At 43.9% G+C, this 21,498-nt stretch overlaps 1 protein-coding gene across 1 annotated transcript in view; it reads right to left on the minus strand.

Moving 5' to 3' along the window:
- Window positions 1–823: 823 nt before the first annotated feature.
- Window positions 824–21,498, minus strand: part of SLC6A20 (solute carrier family 6 member 20) — a 59,083-nt gene continuing 38,408 nt past the window's right edge. Inside the window, exons 8-11 of the mRNA XM_037005598.2 lie at window positions 7,653–7,857; window positions 6,343–6,502; window positions 3,624–3,789; window positions 824–2,741 (exon numbers count right to left, since the gene is read on the minus strand). Of these exons, the coding sequence (XP_036861493.1) occupies window positions 2,592–2,741; window positions 3,624–3,789; window positions 6,343–6,502; window positions 7,653–7,857 (681 nt within the window). The 3' untranslated portion in view covers window positions 824–2,591. The remainder of the gene's footprint in view (window positions 2,742–3,623; window positions 3,790–6,342; window positions 6,503–7,652; window positions 7,858–21,498) is intronic.

Raw genomic sequence — 21,498 nt, forward strand, 5'->3', positions numbered from 1 at the left:
TCAAGTGCCCAGTGGATATTCCCACCAGATTCACAGACATCTCACACTTAAAATGGTCAGACAGAGCTCCAGATTTATGTTCCACAGACTAGTTCCATTTTCTCTTCAAAAGTGCCCCCAGCATCAACCAGTAAGTCAAGCATTCCATCCCTCTCTCTCCCTTGACTATGCATCAAATCCAAAAGCAAGTCTAGGCAACTCTCCACCCAAACAACTCAAACCTACCCATTTCTCTCCACATCATTTCTGAGGCCATGCCACCATCATCTCCCATGAACTTGCTGAAGAAAAAAGAAGCTCCTAGAGTGACTTTCCAACTTCCCCACCTACACCCCTTCCCAATTCATCGTCCCAGCTGCTAGTGATCCTTCACTGGCACAGATCAGGTCATGCAGACCCCAGGTTAAACACAGTGGACTTCTGCTGCTCTGAGGAAAATTCAAGCTCCTTGCTGTGGCCTGCAAGGCCGTGGAGGCCCCGCCCACTCCCCCAAGCTCACCTCTGAGCACTCCCCTTCTAGCCACGGGCCTCCCTGCGCTTCCTCACCTCACAGCCTTTGCACTCGCTGCCTTCTCTGCCTGGACTGACCTTCAGCAATTCCAAGAACTAGTTCATTATTCAAATTTCAGTACCCAAAACTCTCCTCAACCACCTGTTTGAAGTACTACCCCTCTCTCACCATCACTTGTCTCATTTATTTCTTTAGAAATGACCACAGTCTGTAAGCATACCACTTATTATATATCATTCTCTCTCTTCCCAAATGGAAGTGCCATAAAGGCTGGAGGCCATGTCTGTCCTGTTCAGCACTGTCCCCAATTGGTGGTCCTAGTAAAGGGCTGATACTATGAAAGTGGGCAATGGTCAGAAAGCAAAGTGATTCCTATGTAAGAGACTGGTCAAGTTCTGATTAAGGGGTTCATATTTGTAGATGTGCTTTTTGCCTTGCAAGGAGATGTTTAATCTGGCTTTGCTTTTCTTCCCCTCACCAATGTTGAGTAGGAAATGATGGGTATGTTAGTTAGTTCTTTGCCCCAGCTTTTCTATTTATAAAGTGGCACAGTTATAAATTAATTTTTCTATGTAAGTTTTAGAAAATCTAATACAGTAGCTTACACACTCTTTCCCCTTCAGGATGGTTCAAAGGTCACACTTATACCTACTGTGGTTTCTTGTGGCCTCAGCCAAAGAAACATCCTAAGATGGGTAGATTGTCCAGGACATCTGTCAAAAGTGTTGGAAAGATTCTGTAGCAATTCAGAAGAGCTCATATTCTGTTTTAAATCCAACAAATTCGACATTTTTTTCCCTAATTTTTCTTATGGAGCCTAACCTTCATCTTTTCATGTGCATGTCTGCATACACTGCATTGGTGTGGCTTCACTAGCTGTATGGGGAGGTAAGCATGGAAAAAGGTGACAGAACAAAAGAGACTGGATGGATTCTCCTTTTTATTTTCTTTTTTTTTTTTCAAAAATTAGCCTGTATGTTTACATAATGGGGGAAAATCTTGTGTTATGAGAGGTAAAAGCCAAAAAAATCTCCAGCTGGTGTCCCAAGTGAGTGTTTGAGTGTCTCCAACGATGTCTGTACATACCTACCCAAAGACACCTCCATAGATTCCATGATCTCAAGTGAAGCACAGAATGTTAGAGTGGGAAGGGACCCTCTCACTTAAGGGATAACCTTGACCTACTTATTATTACAAAAAAAAAGATATTTGCATGGTGGGCTAGTGCTGTATCATAAATATGGTGTCTTCAGTTATAAGGTGCTGTGTTTGAATTATATACATTTTAGAAAACTTATGTACAGATAAATAATTTAAAATTGTAAGTAATGTTCATGGTCTTTCCTGTAAAGAATTACCATCATGTCCAAATATAACATTAAGTCCGCGGGTAATCAGATTCACTGTCATCCTCACTGTGGCTCTAGCACCTTCTGCGAAGCACTGAGCTCTCGGGGCAGGGGTGCCCGCACCAACTCCGTGCCTAACTGTGCCACAGGGAGTTGCAAACTATTTGGGGCAATTTTTGTAAGAGGACTAGTCCTGGACCCACCATGAAAGACCTCCGTTTAGAAAAGAGTGATCCCCTTGGTAAGGGAATTAAGGCTTTCTTTCTCGTACCCAAAGGCCGCCTTTCTTATGACCAGTTGATCCTCTTAGGGAAGGAGGAGCACACAGCAACTGCCCATTCACCGCAACTCAAAAAAGCTGATTGTTCACCAGTGACATTCCGATACGTCATCTTAGGCACTTAGAAAACCTTTCAAACTGATCTGAAAATGATTGCCCTCTAGTATTCAAGAGAGGCTTTGAAAAGCCAGCCTCTTTGGTGACAAGCAGGTAGCACAGTGCTACCTTGAGGGGAGGCAGAGGAAGAAAGGGCCGCTTCATGAGAGGGCTGTGCCTTCTGTCAGGGCATCTCCTTCCTCCGCGCTGTCCCAACTTCTGCATAGACTCAGGAAGATGATGGGTGAGCACATCGGGAGTTAAGTGTTTTAAGAAGCAGCTGATGAGGTTCCACCTCCAAATAGTAGCCATAAAACAGTGAGCAGCAGACTGCATTGTCTGGGAAGCCCAGTCCTCAGGCTATGGAGGCCGTGTGTCCCCTCTTGAGGCAGCGCATGGCGAACGTTCCCAGGGCCACCAGGGGGATGCACATGGTGGAGGAGGCCACAAGCAGCCCAATGGCAGCCAGCGCATACGTGGGGTAATCCTTGGTCACAAGCTGGCCCTGAAAGGAGAAGCTGAGTGTGGGCAAAGATCCTTCGCAAGTGGAATGTCTGGCCTGGAGCAGAGGCCCTGTGTGGTAGGCAGAGGGTGGCTGGGCTGGGTATCCTTACACATGGTTACCCACTCCACAGCCAGCCAGCAAGAATGCTGGGAAGACTGACTCCCCTTGGCTTCTTTCTCTTCCATAAACCTCAGCCAGGGTGCTTGGAACCATAGTTTGGAGCCGCCGAGAGGAACCACAGAATAGTCAAGGCCTTGCTTCTGAGGCACCATTCAGACACCTAAATGCAGTGGGCAACCTCAGGCTAGAACTGCCAGTAGAACCTTCTGTGATGAGAGAAATGTTCCCTATCGGTACTATCCAGAAGGCAGCCACTAGGCACAGGTGGCTACCGAGTGCTGGAAATGTGGCCAGTGAGAATGAACTAAATTTTAAATTATATTTGGTTTTAATGAATTTAAATTTGACCACAAGGTGGCTGCTGGCTATCATATGGAACAGCACAGCTCTGTCGGGACAGCAGTCCTGATGGCCCTCTGCATCTACTTGGTGGCAACAGATGTTTCCCAGAAATCAAATGCATTAGAACTGAGGAAGCCCAAAGCCAATAAATGCCACCTCTCCACCAGGGAGCCATGGGACAGCTCCGTCAGGGGACCAGGTGTTCATTCTCAGCCAAGTGCAGTTAGTAAAGCAAGGGTGCAAAATGCCACAGCAAGCATGGTGCTGGAACCAACTCACAGACTTTTTGTTACTTTTCTGTTACTCTTTTTGCTCTATACTGACAAGTACAGAAATAGGGAAGAAATATTCAGAAACAGTTTTAGCAATTTGACAGTGTTTCTTGAATATAATAAATAAAAAAATACACCCAGCAGGTACCTGGGAGGCGTCCCAAGCTTGGTACTGCAGGGTGCCCGTGAGGATGTAGTCGCTCAGGTAGAAGACAAAGAGGCTGATGATGAGCACGGGGCTCACGCCGGCCCACATGGTCTTCCAGTACCAGTTCAGAGTGCGGCCAGTCATGGCCTTAAGGTCACTTTCAAATCTATTTGGAAAATGGGGAGAGAAGGTCTGATTACCCATACTGTGGAGTTAGGGGTCCGCTTGCACATCCCTTTTTGGTTAGCAAGAGCCTGTTGTGGTACTGCTGACCCTTGAACACAGCCACTGGGCTGCTCTCCCATGTCTTCTGGGGAGAGTGGTGGGGAGACAGGGAGGGGAGAAGCACCCCTGAGGCCGCCATGGAGTGTTTGGAGCATGCAAAACAACCACCCACAGATGAGTGGGCATCAGAAGACATCTTCCTGGCCCCAGCCTTCAGATGAAATGGTGGTGTAGACCACAGGGCAGCTCCCCGTGACAGCAGGAACAGACAGTATGGTGTAAGGTCTCTCAAGCCAGTCCTCAACACCAGAGACCCCAAGGGGCAGCTCTGCCCCACCCCTCCCACCCTGCTAACGGTGCCCCCACAGCCCATTAGTGATGCCCCTAGAAGGAAATCTCTTCTGCAGGTTTTCTCGGATGGAGGGAGACCAAGCCTGGGCCTGCAGTGCTTGGCCGCGGTCTGCTGGAGCTGGCCGGGGAGGAGAATCTAGAGCAGAGGGGCCCACAGGCCCCTACTGTGACTTTGGGCAGGTCTGCAGACTCTCTTTCCTTTTATTTCCATGGACTCTACCTAAATTCAGCAATAGGTCAACAGCATCCATTTTATCATGAATTTGATAGGCTAATCATATATTTTTCTAACACACATGCAGCTAAGTGTGGAAAGTACTGTCAGCACTTTCCCAGGGGAAGGGACCCAGGCCCAGGGCTGCAAGGTGACTTGCCTGAGGGCACCTAGGTGGTGGCAGTCCCAGGCCCAGAACCGGAGGGGTGTACTGCCTCCAGTCCAGGGCCTTCAAACTTCTCCCCACGTTAGGAGAGGCAGCTACTGAAAGGGGGTGGAGGCGGGGCAGGGCGAGACCGTCACCAGCTGCGGCCACAGCCTCCTGCCTCTCTTGGACCTGCGGCGAGTCCCGAGTCTCCATGTATGCCTGCGGAGACCACAGCTTGCCCCAGGCTGCTGCTGGTCCCCAGGCTCCAGACCATGACTACTCGTGTCCATAATGTGAACACCTGGGACTTTTAAGACTACACATGGCAGAAAGTGTTTGTTCCCTTGTCCCTTTACATCCCCTACCCTGGAAGGAGGAAGGGGAAGAGCTGGCTGCAGAAATAAAAGCAGAATGGCACTATCACCAAGTGGTCACTAGATGACGCTGTCCCCCTGTGCAGGTGGAAGGCCGCCAGTCTCGGGTTAGGTCATTCCCAGATCAGGCCACACAGAAAGTCCCAGGACACTGTTTCTCCTGCCCCCTCGCTGCTCAGCACCAGCTCCTCGGTGGGCTTGTGCACCCTCTACAGCACCTCCCGTAGGTCTGAGGTCCTCCCCTCTCTTCAGCCTGGAACACCAACCCTCTTAGGTTACCAATCTAATTTCCCCTCTAGACTGGCATTTCCTGGGAGACCAAATTGTCCCCGATTATCTGGGACTTTACCAGCGTTAACACTGAAAGCCTCACATCTCCGGAGACTCCTCAGTCCGGGGGAAATGGGGGAAGTGGGTCACTCTAACACAATGTGTAGGGAGGGAGTGGGGAAGGGAAGATTTTAAAAAGGCATTTCTTAACCAAAAAACGTTTTGGAAATGCTGCAAATTATAACTCCCTCTTTGAGATTCACAATTGCCTTCAAGGCTTCAAGAAGTCTTACAGGCAAGAACTTTTAGCCTCGCTTAACTTTATGTCCCGGGACTATTTGATCATGGAAATCCTTCAGCCTGGCACGGGATCCTGTGCTTCCAGGGACAGTGGCAAACATGGCTCGGGGGCCTGGCTCCTAGAGCGTCACGCCTGGTCTCCCCACCCTGCCTCCAAGCCAGTTTGAGGATTGGAAAAGACGGGCGAGGGGACACAGAACTTGGCACACTTGCTTCTCAAAGTGGGTCCAGTGGGCCCGCGACTCTGCATTTCTAACAAGCTCCCTGACAGTGTCTATGCTGCTGCTCTGGGCCCACATTTAGCATGGAAGCCTCCCCAGACCAGTGGTTCCAGATTCACCCGGAACTTCTCAGCAATGTGAATTCTTGGGCCCCACCCCAGTGGGTTCTTAAGGTTCAGTGCTGGTTCTGATGCCTGCTCTAGTTTTTAAGCGGCTCTAGACCAGTGGTTCTTGGCCCAGTCACACATTCCATCACTTGGTAAGATTTAAAACATCCCAGGGCTGCACTGTGCACCGGGATTAAGAACTTGACATCCTGAGTTGCCGAATTTTCTAAGGCATAAGTTATCAAATGAGCTTTGGTAGGCTTGCTTGAAAAACACTAATATTCACAAATGATCAGAGTGTCTAGGGTCTGGGGGCACGATTCCTAGCCCCAGTAAACCAATGGGGTCCAGTGGGGTCAACAGGCAAATATCATGGAAAAAGAAGAAAAAATACAGGAAATAGAGAAAATATTGGTTGAAGACAAAACGAAGATGGAAGTGAGGCAGAGAAGTAGCTGGGATCAGGGGTCAAAGGAACCAATGCAGCCGTGGGGGCGGGGCCTCCTCACCTCCTCAGCCCATACACGTAACACACGGCCACCGACTCCACCAGGACGATGAGCAGCAGGGACAGGGTGGCGGCGTAGTCGTTGAATATGTCGAACCAGTAGTTGCCGGCCTCCATGGTGAACACCAGGCCGATGGCACAGTTGACGAGGCACACCAAACCTGGAGACGCAAGGTCATCTGCTCACGGGCCTGGGACCCCGCCTGTTCATCGTTTTCAATGGGATCTGCGGGCCCACGGACCTGAAGGGGACTCGGTCGGATTGGTTCATCCACGTGGGGTGGAACTGCAGTCGGCATCAGCCTCTCTGAATGTGCCACATGCGTGTGTGTGGAGGGTGGGGCAAAGGTGTCCTAAGGAGAGTCCATGCGAGTCACTGATGTTACTTCACGAAGTGTCCTGCAGGAGCCACAAAGCTCAGTGCAAAAGAGAAAGTCGTGGGCATTGCTGTCGCGGGATATCACCTAAACTGTGGGGCTGTGTTTCCCTTTAATTCAACAACTCAGCCCCTGAACTCATGGGTTTGATTCTGGCTGGGAGGAGGGACGTCTTAGATGCGGTGAAGTGGTATTATCAAAGGCGGGGATGGGGGCCACAGGGTCCTCAACCTGGTGTCCACCAACAGCAGAATGGGTGGATAAATCATGGTCTGTAATCTTGTGGTGGATTATTACACAGGTTGGAAAGGGTCAGATATGGCTGCTTGCAACAATGTAGGTGGACCTCACAGACAGAGCATAAGTAAAGGCGACAGATACAGAGTACATACTGTGATGTCATTTATATGAAACTCAAGAGCAGGAAAAACAAACCTAAAATGATAGCGATCAGAATAGAGGTGACTTCTGGGAATGGTGGCATTTTGACTCGAAAGGGGTGAGAAGGGGCTTTCTGGGGTGCTGGAAATGCTCTGTATCTTGACCAGTAATGGTTACTTTGGGGGATACATAAGTAAAATTCATTGAGTTTGTGGTTAAGAAATGTACATGGTATAATTTTTATACTTCATTTAAAGACAAAAGCAGGTTCTCTCCTAGCCTGGAAAGCTCTGAGTGCCAGGTTGGTGACTTTGGCCTGTTGCCAAGGTTGGGGCGGCCCCTTCACTTCACCACGAGCCAGGTGCATGGGGTGATTCACAGGTGCCAAGTCCCAGGTTGCCAGAGACAAGGTGAAGGCCGTGGCAGGGCTGCCGTGAGGTTGCCGCAGCCCCTGGGGGCCATATCAGCCAGGGCATGGCCCCTAGCTGCTCGCCACCCCACAGCATCCCAGCCCTCCCTGCACCACCCGTCCTCCACTGGCTGGCGCTCTCACCTGAGATGGCCTCCTTGGGCAGGTGGCTGGAAATGACCTTGCTGTCGGTCAGAGGGGTGAGAATGGCCGCTGTGTTCCCCAGCATGCTCCCAATGCCCAGCATCAGCAGCATGAAGAAGTAGAGCACAGACCACATCTGGGGCACTTCCATGTTTTTAATGGCCTCTGTGTAGACGATGAAGACCAGGCCAGTGCCCTGGACTGCCTGCCACGGTGAGAAGAGGCCAGTTACGCATCCGAGGGACACTTAAACACTCCCTTAAACACTCCCAATGCTAAGCAACTTGGTGGACCTTGGAACTGGCCGGGAAAAGCCACATCTGAGGCTGAATCTTCCATTAGCAAACCAGCACCTCATGCTTAGCTGGGCTGGATGGAAATGTGAGCTGTCAGGAACCTGTATTTACAAAGTGTGAGGAGGCCTTTCAGTCAACTAGGAACACTGAGTTCCCCTCTCACATAAATTCTGCCCAATCACATAAGTTCTTGGTACAATATAATAAAACAATGTTTGGATGATTTCTGCTTCCAGTATCATGACTATGAAGTGTTCCAAGGCCTCATTGGCTGGGAGCTGAGGTGGGATGGTGGAGCCAGAGAAACGAGCTAGAATGGTGGGAGGCTGGAGCGGCTAACAGGCAACCAGGAGGGATAGGGTTGCTCAGGGGCCAGATCCCTATGGTGGTAACACTACTATGGAGATACTCAATTGTGGAAACAGATCCTGGAACTCCTGCTTAAAGACAAGCCCCTGAGGAGGTTTAAAAGGGCCTTGGGCTGGGGAGGCCCCCTGGCTACCAGGCAGAAGCAGCAGAAGCAAGCCTTCTCTGAAGGAAAGCTTCCTGACGTAGCCCCACAGGACCACCAGGAATGATCTAGCAGTAAGCTTGCGAACAGAGACGTACAAACCCGTAAGAAGAGAAGTCACTATGAGTGAAGATTTAGCAGGAATAAGAAATAAGATTTAGCACACCTTTCCCCAAGAGTGGCAGATACTGAACTGTCAGATTCAGAATACAGGTCAGGTCCAGATAGTAACTGCACTAGAAGGGGTAACTACTGAACCACTGTGCTGTATATTTGAAACCAATATAAGACTGTTATCGATACCTCAATAAAAAAAAGAATATAAATAATCTCAATGGCATACCAACAGAGACAATGGAATTCACCAGCCCTGGGCGCAGACAATAAGGGGGTGATCACTGGTAGAGAATTTTGTTAAAACCTACTAAAGCTGGCTTGCTTTTTGTTGTTATCCCGAGCTGACAATTCTCAACAGTGTCAGTGATAAAACATTCTTCCCCTCAAAGGCAGGCTGCTCTCTCCTGCCTATCGCCACCACTGGAGCAGCTACAGATGACATGTTTAAAGAAACGAAAGATAAAATTACTAAGATAAACATATAACAAAAAGTTATTGGAATGAAAAAGCAAACTTGAAAAAAAATAGCGTCTAAAAAATTACTGAATTTAAAGGCTCAATTAACAATAACACTTGCAACTGAAGACAGAATTAGTGAACTGGGAGATACACCTCAGGAATGAATCATAATGAAGCAAAATCAATCAATCAATAAAAATAGGATAAGATGATGGGAAAAGATAAATGAGAAATTAGTAGACATGGCAAGGTATGACAAGAAGGTTAGCATAGGTCTAAATGAAACTTCAAAAGGAGAAAATAAAAAGAAGAAGCAATGATTAAGAGATAAAAGGTATGAATTTTCTAAAACTTTTAAGATACATGAATCCATAGATCCAGGAAGCCCAATCTCACCAAAGCCCACACTGGAAAAATAAAAATACATGCATGCTTGGATTGCAGAGGACAAAGACAAAGGAAAGACGACAGTTAAGAGAAATCCAAAAGGACTGGTGGACTGGGTGCACCGACTGAAAGAATATTTTAACAGCAAAGATTGAAACCAGAATCACACGGCAAATATCTTCAAAGTGTTGAGAGAAAATAACTGTAAACCTGGAATATTCTACTTGGGAAAACTGACTTTAAAAAGTGGAGGTTAAATGTAAACATGTACATACAAACAAAACCGGAGAAAATTTATTGCCAAGAAGCCTGTTGTAAAGGAATGACTCTTAAGGGAGAAAAAAAATCCCAGAAGACAGCTGGGATGCAAGAAGAAATGATGGACAAACCAGATGGCAAACATCAGGTAAATACAAATACTGTCATATAGAATAACAGTAGCATCCAATTTATGGGTTTCAGAAGAGAGAACCAAACAAAAATAGTATTTAAGGCAAGAAGGATGAATGAAAGTGTTCTAAATACCTTATACTGTTTGGGGAAGAATATATTTTTAATTTTTGGAGTTTGTTAAGTTAAATATGCATAGGAAAACTTCAAGAAGAGAAATAGAATATATAAATTCCAAATGGTAGAGAATAAAGTGGAGTGGATGGGGCAGGGGGTTAAGAACAAACACAACAGAAAAAAAGTCTAAATAAATCAATAACCACATAATTCTTGGATGTTCAGCCAAGCTCAAAAGTAAGTGAGGAAGACTCCCAGGTGCCAAAAACAAAAAAGGAAATTTGAAATGAGACCTTTGAACAGGAGCTGAAGCCAAAAGCCCTCATGGGTCACCTGAATGGGATCTAGGCCTTAAAGCCTGGGGCTTGGGGGCTGGGAATCTGATTCCTGCCCAGGGAGGGAGGCTCATGCCACAGGCTGGTGTAAGCAGGGAGCCAGGAGAAACAAACTGTTGCCTCACCCATGAAATGACCTAGAATGGCTCCACCCATGAGACAAAGTGCCAAACAATCTCCAGCTAACTTGCTGGCAGCCAGAGCTATGGACTTTCACTATTCCTTATTCTTGAAAAGTATTCTTTACAGACATTCTGTAGAAGTAGTCTCTAGAAGTATGTACATTAAATGTGAGAATTAGGCAAATATGCTCACTCTTATTTCCACTTCCATTGTGCTAGACGTCCTAGCAAATACAATAAGAAAAAAGGAATAAAATACAAGGATTTTTAAAAATGCAAATTATATCTGCAAATGATATAAGAGTTTACAGAGAAAACTGAAGCAAATATGTAGACAAATACTGAGAATTAATAAGAGAATTCATTAAGGTTGCTAGATAAAAGATCAATATACAAAAATCTTTAGCTTTCTTTTGCAACAAAAATAAACAATGATAGAAATAGGAAAAAGACACCATTCACAATAACAACAAAATATTAAGTTACCTAGATATAAAGTTAATGAAAGATATGCCAAGATATTCATGGAAAAAACTAGTTGAAGAATATAAAAGAAGAGCTGAGTGAATGATGAGATAAAGCATGTTCCTAAATCAAAAGTCACAGTTCAAAAAATATTAATTTTCCCCAAATTACATTACAAAATCAATGCAATTCTAATAAAAATTCCTAAAGGGATTTCCCTCTAATGGAATCTGTCAAATTGACCTAAAATTAATGTGTAAAAAATAAAGTTCCCAGGAGAGACTCAAGATGGCGGCATGAGTAGGGCGGAGGAAATCTCCTCCCAAAACCATATATATTTTTGAAAAGACAACAAACACAACTATGCCTAACAGAGAGACCGGAAGATACAGTACAACAGCCAGGCTACATCTACATCTGTGAGAACTCAGCATCTCACAAAAAGGGTAAGATACAGAGCCACAGCCCAGTGGGACCCGAGCACTCCCCCCACCCCAGCTCACCGGCAGGAGGAAAACAATCAGAGTGGGGAGGGAGTGGAAGCAGAGGACCGCACAGACCACATCGCATGGTGCACTGGATATTAGAGAGAAGGAGAAGTAAAATCCAAGACCAAGACTGCGAGCGGGTCCCCACAGCTGGCTCCCCTGAGTCAAAAGAAAAGTGGGTGCTTTAAAAGTCTTAAAGGGACAAGGGTTTAACAGGTGGACAAAATCATCCCATCACACTCAGCCCAGCAGGCTGGGAATCCTAAGGAACTTCAGGTGCCCTAACGCCTTGGGTGGCAATGCAGCTTTAAAGCCCCTCATGGCGATAAGCAGCCTGCCATTCATTCCCCCTGGCTGGTGCTGCAACCAAACTGGCTGCCCCACCACAGTGGTGGAGGAGCTGGAGAGCGGCCCTGCCCACAGCAACCACACAGAGTCTCCTCCCACTGCGCAGCCACCTGAGACAGACCCAGAGGCAGCCCCCAGTGCACGGCTGCCCAGCACAGACAGAGGAAGCAGGGGCAAAGCATGAAGGGGTGCCGTTCTCGCAGGAGAGCACACCCAGCTTGCCTGCCACTCCCTGCAGGGCTCTGGGCTATTCCAAGGAGTGCCCCGCCCAAAGCAGCTCAGGGCATTAACCCAGAGGCTGCTCCTGGTGTGTAGGTAACTGACACAGGCAGCGGAGAAGGGCAAGGTGGCCAGAAAGCAGGAAGGGACTTTGTACTCCCAGCTGACACACGTGCCACCTGCCTACGACTACCTCTATCACCATGAAAAGGCAGAAGAATCTGGTCCAGTCAAGAATCACTCAGACAACCCCAGAGACAGGGCCTGGTGAGATAGATATAACCAATATTCCTGAAAAAGAATTCAAAATAAAGGTCATAACCATGTTGATGAACCTACAGAGAAATATGCAAGAGCTAAGGGATGAAGTCTGGAAGGAGACAACAGAAATGAAACAATCTCTGGAAGGACTTAAGAGCAGACTGGATGAGGTGCAAGAGACTGTTAAATCAGAGAACAAGAACACAGAGAAGCTGAGGCAGAGAGAGATAAAAGGATCTCCAGGAATAAAAGAATATTAAGAGAACTGTGTGACTAATCCAAATGGAACAATATTCACATTATAAGCATACCAGAAGAAGAAGAAGAGAGAAAAAGGGATAGAAAGTGTCTTTGAAGAAATAATTGCTGAAAACTTCCCCACACTGGGGGAGGAAATAGTCTCGCAGATCATGGAAGCCCACAGATCTCCCAACACAAGGGACCCAAGGAGGACAACACCAAGACATATAATAATTAAAATGGCAAAGATCAAAGATAAAGACAGAGTATTAAAGGCAGCCAGAATCTTACTACACTGATGGACAGTAACTGCATTGGGGCATGGGTGGGGACTTGATAATATGGGTAAATGTAGTCACCACATTGTTTTTCATGTGAAACCTTCATAAGAGAGTATATCAATCATACCTTAATAAAAATAAGAATAAACAAACAAACAAACAAACAAATAAATAAATAAAGGCAGCCAGGGAGAGAAAAAAGATCACCTACAAAGGAAAACCCTGAGGGCAGAGCCAAGATGGCAGCATGAGTAGAGCAGCAGAAATCTCCTCCCCAAACCACATATATCTATGAAAATATAACAAAGACAACTCTTCCTAAAATAGAGACCAGAGGACACAGGACAACATCCAGACCACATCCACACCTGCGAGAACCTCGTGCCTCACGAAGGGGGTAAGATACAAGCCCCGGCCCAGCGGATCCCAAGTGCCCCTACACCCAGCTCCCAGCATGAGGAGAGGAGTCAGAGTGGGAGGGAGAAGGAGCCCAGGACTGCTGAACACCCAGGCCCAGCCATCCTGACCAGAGCGCAGACACAGTGCATGCGTGGGGTTCTGGATACTAGGGAAACAGGGCGGCAGGACCAGTGAGTGGGTGCCTGAGGCCAACACCGGACAACAAAGAAATGGGAGCGGCCATTTTTTTTTTCTCCTCTTTTTCTTTTTTTTTGGTGAGTGCTTATTGGAAGTCTTAAAGGGACAGGGACTCCAATACTAGGGAAACAGGGCAGCAAGACCAGTGAGCGGATGCCTAGGACCGGCGCCTGAGGACAAAGAAAATCGTGCGTTTTTCTTTTTTTTATTATTATTATTTAATTTTTGTTGTTGTTATTGTTGTTGTTCTGTTGGTTTGGAGACTGCTTTTTGGAAGTCTTAAAGGGGCAGGACAGGACACTTAGTCCAGAGGCAGGGAATCTGGGGATCTCTGGGCACTCTAAACCCCTGGGCAACAGGGAGCACAGAGGCCCCTTATGGAGATAAATAGCCTCCCGGCCGCTCTTCCTCCAACAGGGCTCCACCATTTTGGAGGAGCAGCCTGAGCCAGGCCACACCCACAGCAACAGCAGAGATAAACTCCATAGCAGCCAGGCAGGAAGCAGAAGCCCTGTCTGTGCACAGCTGCCAGCACAAGCCACTAGAGGTCGGTATTCTCACAGGAGAGGAAGGCCACAAACTAACAAGAAGGAAAGCTCTTCCAGCCGTCACTCGTACCAGCTCTGCAAATTATCTCTATCACCATGAAAAGGCAAAACTACAGGCAGACAAAGATCACAGAGACAACACCTGAGAAGGAGACAGACCTAACCAGTCTTCCTGAAAAAGAATTCAAAATAAAAATCATGAACATGCTGACGGAGATGCAGAGAAAAATGCAAGAGCAATGGGATGAAGTCCAGAGGGAGATCACAGATGTCAGGAAGGAGATGACAGAAGGGAAACAAACCCTGGAAGGATTTATAAGCAGAATGGAAAAGATGCAAGAGGCCATTGAAGGAATAGAAACCAGAGAACAGGAATGTATAGAAGCTGACATAGAGAGAGATAAAAGGATCTCCAGGAATGAAACAATACTAAGAGAACTATGTGACTAATCCAAAGGAACAATAACCGTATTATAGGGGTACCAGAAGAAGAAGAGAGAGGAAAAGGGATAAAAAGTGTCTTTAAAGAAATAATTGCTGAAAACTTCCTCAAACTGGGGGAGGAAATAATCGAACAGACCACAGAAATACACAGAACCCCCAACAGAAAGGATCCAAGGAGGACAACACCAAGACACATAATAATTAAAATGGCAAGGATCAAGGACAAGGAAAGAGTTTTGAAGGCAGCTAGAGAGAAAAAGGTCACCTATAAAGGAAAACCCATCAGGCTAACATCAGACTTCTCAACAGAAACCCTATAGGCCAGAAGAGAATGGCATGATATATTTAATACAATGAAACAGAAGGGCTTTGAACCAAGGATACTGTATCCAGCACGACTATCATTTAAATATGATGGTGGGATTAAACAATTCCCAGACAAGCAAAAGCTGAGGGAATTTCCTTCCCACAAACCACCTCTATAGGGCATCTTACAGGGACTGCTCTACATGGGAGCACTCCTAAAAAGAGCACAGAACAAAACACACAACATATGAAGAATGGAGGAGGAGGAATAAGAAGGGAGAGAAGAAAAGAATCTCCAGACAGTGTATATAACAGCTCAATAAGCGAGCTAAGTTAGGCAGTAAGATACTAAAGAGGCTAACCTTGAACCTTAGGTAACCACGAATTTAAAGCCTGCAATGGCAATAAGTACATATCTCTCAATAGTCACCCTAAATGTAAATGGACTGAATGCACCAATCAAAAGATACAGAGTAATAGAATGCATAAAAAAGCAAGACCCATCTATATGCTGCTTACAAGAAATTCACCTCAAACCCAAAGACATGCACAGACTAAAAGTCAAGGGATGGAAAAACATATTTCAGACAAACAACAGCAAGAAGAAAGCAGGGGTTGCAGTACTAATATCAGACAAAATAGACTTTAAAACAAAGAAAGTAACAAGAGATAAAGAAGGACACTACATAATGATAAAGGGCTCAGTCCAACAAGAGGATATAACCATTCTAAATATATATGCACCCAACACAGGAGCACCAGCATATGTGAAACAAATACTAACAGAACAAAAGAGGGAAATAGATTGCAGTGCATTCATTTTAGGAGACTTCAACACACCACTCACACCAAAGGATAGATCCACCAGGCAGAAAATAAGTAAGGACATGGAGGCACTGAACAACACACTAGAACAGATGGACCTAATAGACATCTATAGAACTCTACATCCAAAAGCAACAGGATATACATTCTTCTCAAGTGCACATGGAACATTCTCCAGAATAGACCACATACTAGCCCACAAAAAGAGCCTCAGTAAATTCCAAAATATTGAAATTCTACCAACCAATTTTTCAGACCACAAAGGTATAAAACTAGAAATAAATTCTACAAAGAAAACAAAAAGGCTCACAAACACATGGAGGATTAACAACATGCTTCTAAATAATCAATGGATCAACAAACAAATCAAAATAGAGATCAAGGAATACATAGAAACAAATGACAACAACAACACAAAGCCCCAACTTTTGTGGGACGCAGTGAAAGCAGTCTTAAGAGGAAAGTATATAGCGATCCAGGCACACTTGAAGAAGGAAGAACAATCCCAAATGAATAGTCTAACATCACAACTATTGAAACTGGAAAAAGAAGAACAAATGAGGCCTAAAGTCAGCAGAAGGAGGGACATAATAAAGATCAGAGAAGAAATAAACAAAATTGAGAAGAATAAAACAATAGCAAAAATCAACGAAACCAATAGCTGGTTCTTTGAGAAAATAAACAAAACAGATGAGCCTCTAGCCAAACTTATTAAGAGAAAAAGAGAAGCAACACAAATCAACAGAATCAGAAACGAGAATAGAAAAATCACAACAGACTCCACAGAAATACAAAGAATTATTAAAGACTACTATGAAAACCTATATGCCAACAAGCTGGAAAACCTAGAAGAAATGGACAACTTCCTAGAAAAATACAACCTCCCAAGACTGACCAAGGAAGAAACACAAAAGTTAAACAAACCAATTACGAGCAAAGAAATTGAAACGGTAATCAAAAAATTACCCAAGAACACAACCCAAGAAAAAAACTCCGGGCCAGATGGATTTACCTCGGAATTTTATCAGACACACAGAGAAGACATAATACCTATTCTCCTTAAAGTTTTCCAAAAAATAGAAGAGGAGGGAATACTCCCAAACTCAATTCTATGAAGCCAACATCACCCTAATACCAAAGCCAGGCAAAGACCCCACCAAAAAAGAAAATTACAGACCAATATCCCTGATGAATGTAGATGCAAAAATACTCAATAAAATATTAGCAAACAGAATTCAACAGCATATCAAAAGGATCATACACCATGACCAAGTGGGATTCCTCCCAGGGATGCAAGGATGGTACAACATTCAAAAATCCATCAACATCATCCACCACATCAACAAAAAGAAAGACAAAAACCACATGATCATCTCCATAGATGCTGAAAAAGCATTTGACAAAATTCAACATCCATTCATGATAAAAACTCTTCCATGATAAAAACTCTCAGCAAAGTGGGAATAGAGGGCAAGTACCTCAACATAATAAAGGCCATATATGATAAACCCACAGCCAACATTATACTGCACAGCGAGAAGCTGAAAGCTTTTTCTCTGAGATCGGGAACTAGGCAGGGATGCCCACTCTCCCCACTGTTATTCAACTGAAGGTCCTAGCCACGGCAATCAGACAAAGCAAAGAAATACAAGGAATCCAGATTGGTAAAGAAGAAGTTAAACTGTCACTATTTGCAGATGATATGATATTGTACATAAAAAACCCTAAAGACTCCACTCCAAAACTACTAGAACTGATATTGGAATACAGCAAAGTTGCACGATACAAAATTAACACACAGAAATCTGTAGCCTTCCTATACACTAACAATGAACCAATAGAAGGAGAAATCAGGAAAACAATTCCATTCATAATTGCATCAAAAAGAATAAAATACCTAGGAATAAACCTAACCAAAGAAGTGAAAGACCTCTACCTTGAAAAGTACAAGTCACTCTTAAGAGAAATTAAAGGGGACACTACCAAATGGAAACTCATCCCATGCTCGTGGCTAGGAAGAATCAATATTGTCAAAATGGCCATCCTGCCCAAAGCAATATACAGATTTGATGCAATCCCTATCAAATTACCAGCAACATTCTTCAATGAACTGGAACAAATAATTCAAAAATTCATATGGAAACATCAAAGACCCCGAATAGTCAAAGCAATCCTGAGAAAGAAGAATAAAGTAGGGGGGCTCTCACTCCCCAACTTCAAGCTCTACTTCAAAACCACAGTAATCAAGACAGTATGGTACTGGCACAAGAACAGAGCCACAGACCAGTGGAACAGATTAGAGACTCCAGACATTAACCCAAACATGTATGGTCAATTAATATTTGATAAAGGAGCCATGGACATACAATGGCAAAATGACAGTCTCTTCAACAGATGGTGCTGGCAAAACTGGACAACTACATGTAAGAGAATGAAACTGGACCATTGTCTAACCCCATACACAAAAGTAAATTCAAAATGGATCAAAGACCTGAATGTAAGTCATGAAACCATAAAACTCTTAGAAAAAAACATAGGCAAAAACCTTTTAGACATAAACATGAGTGACCTCTTCTTGAACATATCTCCCCGGGCAAGGAAAACAACAGCAAAAATGAACAAGTGGGACTATATTAAGCTGAAAAGCTTCTGTACAGCAAAAGACACCATCAATAGAACAAAAAGGAACCCTTTTTGTATGGGAGGATATATTTGTAAATGACAGTCCGATAAAGGCTTGACATCCAAAATATATAAAGAGCTCACATGCCTCAACAAACAAAAATCAAATAATCCAATTAAAAAATGGGCAGAGGAACTGAACAGACAGTTCTCCAAAAAAGAAATACAGATGGCCAACAGACACATGAAAAGATGCTCCACATCACTAATTATCAGAGAAATGCAAATTAAAACTACAATGAGATATCACCTCACACCAGTAAGGATGGCTGCCATCCAAAAGACAAACAACAACAAATGTTGGCAAGGTTGTGGAGAAAGGGGAACCCTCCTACACTGCTAGTGGGAATGTAAATTAGTTCAACCATTGTGGAAAGCAGTATGGAGGTTCATCAAAATGCTCAAAACAAACCTACCATTTGACCCAGGAATTCCACTCTTAGGAATTTACCCTAAGAATGCAGCAATCAAGTTTGAGAAAGACAGATGCATCCCTATGTTTATTGCAGCACTATTTACAATAGCCAAGAATTGTAAGCAACCTAAATGTCCATCGGTAGATGAATGGATAAAGAAGATGTGGTACATATACACAATGGAATACTACTCAGCCATAAGAAGAGGGCAAATCCTACCATTTGCAACAACATGGATGGAGCTGGAGGGTATTGTGCTCAGTGAAATAAGCCAGGCAGAGAAAGACAAGTACCAAATGATTTCACTCATATGTGGAGCATAAGAACAAAGGAAAAACTGAAGGAACAAAACAGCAGTGGAATTACAGAACCAAAAATGGACTAACAGGTACCAAAGGGAAAGGGACTGGGGAGGATGGGTGGGCAGGGAGGGATAAGGGGGGGTAAGAAGAAAGGGGGCATTAAGATTAGCATGCATGGTGGGGGGAGGGAGAAAGGGGAGGGCGGGCTGCACAACACAGAGAAGACAAGTAGTGATTCTACAACATTTTGCTATGCTGATGGACAGTTACTGTAAAGTGGTTTATAGGGGGGACCTGGTATAGGGGAGAGCCTAGTAAACATAATATTCTTCATGTAAGTGTAGATTAAAGATAACAAAAAAAAAGAAAGAAAGAAAGAGAAGGGGGATTACTTCCTGATAGGATAAAACTAACTGTAAATCAGTGATTAATGCATGCTTTAAATATCCTTAATTTTGATCACTTAAAGGGTGTCAGATGATCAGCTATGGAGGTACACTTTTCTGATAACATTCCTTTCTCTGAAGAAAAAAAAAAAAAAAAACCCAGTTCCTGTGTGGTGACCTCCAATGAGTTCTACACAATGGTATAAAGGGCATATCAAAGTGGGGGCAAAGGGTCTGTTTGTGTTTATACAGAGGATCAAAGCCTAATTTGGCTACCCAGAAAATGAACTAAGATACGATATGAAGAAGAACTTCCAACATCAGGACTCTCTGGAAGAGTCATACCAGAAGATGATCATCAAAAAACCTCAACAAAAATCCAGGCGATGCTGCAGTTGTAGCTGCATCCATCCCACCGGTTCCTGGACTTGCCATTGGAATGATGAAGGAGATATCTAAGCTGGCCTGTGCTTTCAGTAAAACAAAAAATTTGACTGGATCTATACTTTTGGAACTCAACCAAGAATTAGGAGAAGTGCCAGTTGTAGTGCTCCAAAATCTTACAACTACAGACTATCTACTGTTAAAAGAACATATGGGATGTGAACAGTTCCCAGGAATGGGTTGTTTTAATTTGTCTGATTTCTCTCAGACTGTTCAAGTACAGTTGGGCAATATCCATCATATCATAGAAAAATTTTCACAAATGCCTAGGGTGCCTAAATGGTTTTCTTGGCTTCACTGGAGATGGCTGGTAATTATAGATCTACTTTGGTTATGTAACTATATTCCTATTATGTTAATGTGTGTGCACAATTTAATTAGTAGTTTAAAACCTATACATGCTTAAGTTACTCTACAAGAAGATATGTCAAAGAAATAATCAATCCTCCCATGTTTTCTTCTATAACTTTTCTTCTTCCTTCCTAATTACAACACTTAAATAGAATTCGTGCCTCATATCAAATTTACCGAGTATCATAATTCCTCCAAGTGGTAAAGATACCTCAAGACAAATGCTGGGCATAGAAGCCACAGGGCATAAATCAGCAAAGAAGTAAAAAGCTAACCTTTTCAAACAACATGGCTTGTCTCTCACTTACCAACTTTACATCTTCCTGTATGGCCCTGGAAGATGACTGGTTAGCCAGAGACGGGTAAGATTTCTCAAGGGAGGAACAACCTAAGACAAGCACAGTCGCAGGGGGGCCATCAGGTGAGAAATTGGGGATCAACAGAGGTGAGGCTTTGAACCTCACCACCCCTGTTTTGAGAGAAATCTAATGCATCCGTGGATGTTTTGTTGCCCTTGTCTAGCTTGGATTAATACTTAGTCTATAGGCACACACCTGATCATCTGCATTTGCCCTCTTACAGCACTAAATTATGTTTTCTACCTTTATCTTGCATCTACCTACCACTTCAGCATTTTATTTAAAAAAATAATAAAAATAAGGGAGAAATGTGGGATGCACATATAAGTCAAGTATAAAAATCAAACAAATATTCATAAAAAAAAAAGAGGAAAACCCATCAGGCTATCATCAGACTTCTCAACAGAAACCTTACAGGCTAGAAGACAATGGTATGATATATTTAATGCAATAAAACAGAAGGGCCTTGAACCAAGAATACTGTGTACAGCATGATTATCATTTAAATATGAACGAGGGATTAAACAATTCCCAGACAAGTAAAAGTTGACGGAATTTCCCTCCCACAAACAACCTCTACAGGATATAATAAAGGGAATGCTCTAGATGGAAGTACTCCTAAGGCTAAATAGATGTCACCAGAGAAAATAAAATCACACCAAAGAAGGCAGACCAAACAAATACTAAGTAAAGGCAAAAAATAAAATCAATTATTCACAAAAGCAGTCAACGGAAACACAAAAGAGTACAGAATAAAACACCTAACAAATAAAGAGTGGAGGAGGAAGAATAAGAAGGCAGAGAAATAAAGAATCATCAGACTGTGTTTATAATAGCATAGTAAGTGAGTTAGAGTTAGAAGGTTAGATATTAAAGAAGCTACCCTTGAACCTTTGGTAACAATGAATCCAAAGCCTGCAATGGCAACAAGTTCATATCTATCAATAATTAGCCTAAATGTAAATCGACTGAATGCACCAATCAAAAGACACAGAGTAATAGAATGGATAAAAAAGCAAGACCAATCTATATGTTGCTTACAAGTGACTCACCTCAAACCCAAAGACATACACAGACTAAAAGTGAAGGGATGGAAAAAGGGATGGAAAAAGATATTTCATACAAACAATAGGGAGAAAAAAGCAGGTGT

The sequence above is a fragment of the Manis javanica genome, chromosome 3 (assembly GCF_040802235.1).
Source record: "Manis javanica isolate MJ-LG chromosome 3, MJ_LKY, whole genome shotgun sequence".
NCBI lineage: Eukaryota > Metazoa > Chordata > Mammalia > Pholidota > Manidae > Manis > Manis javanica.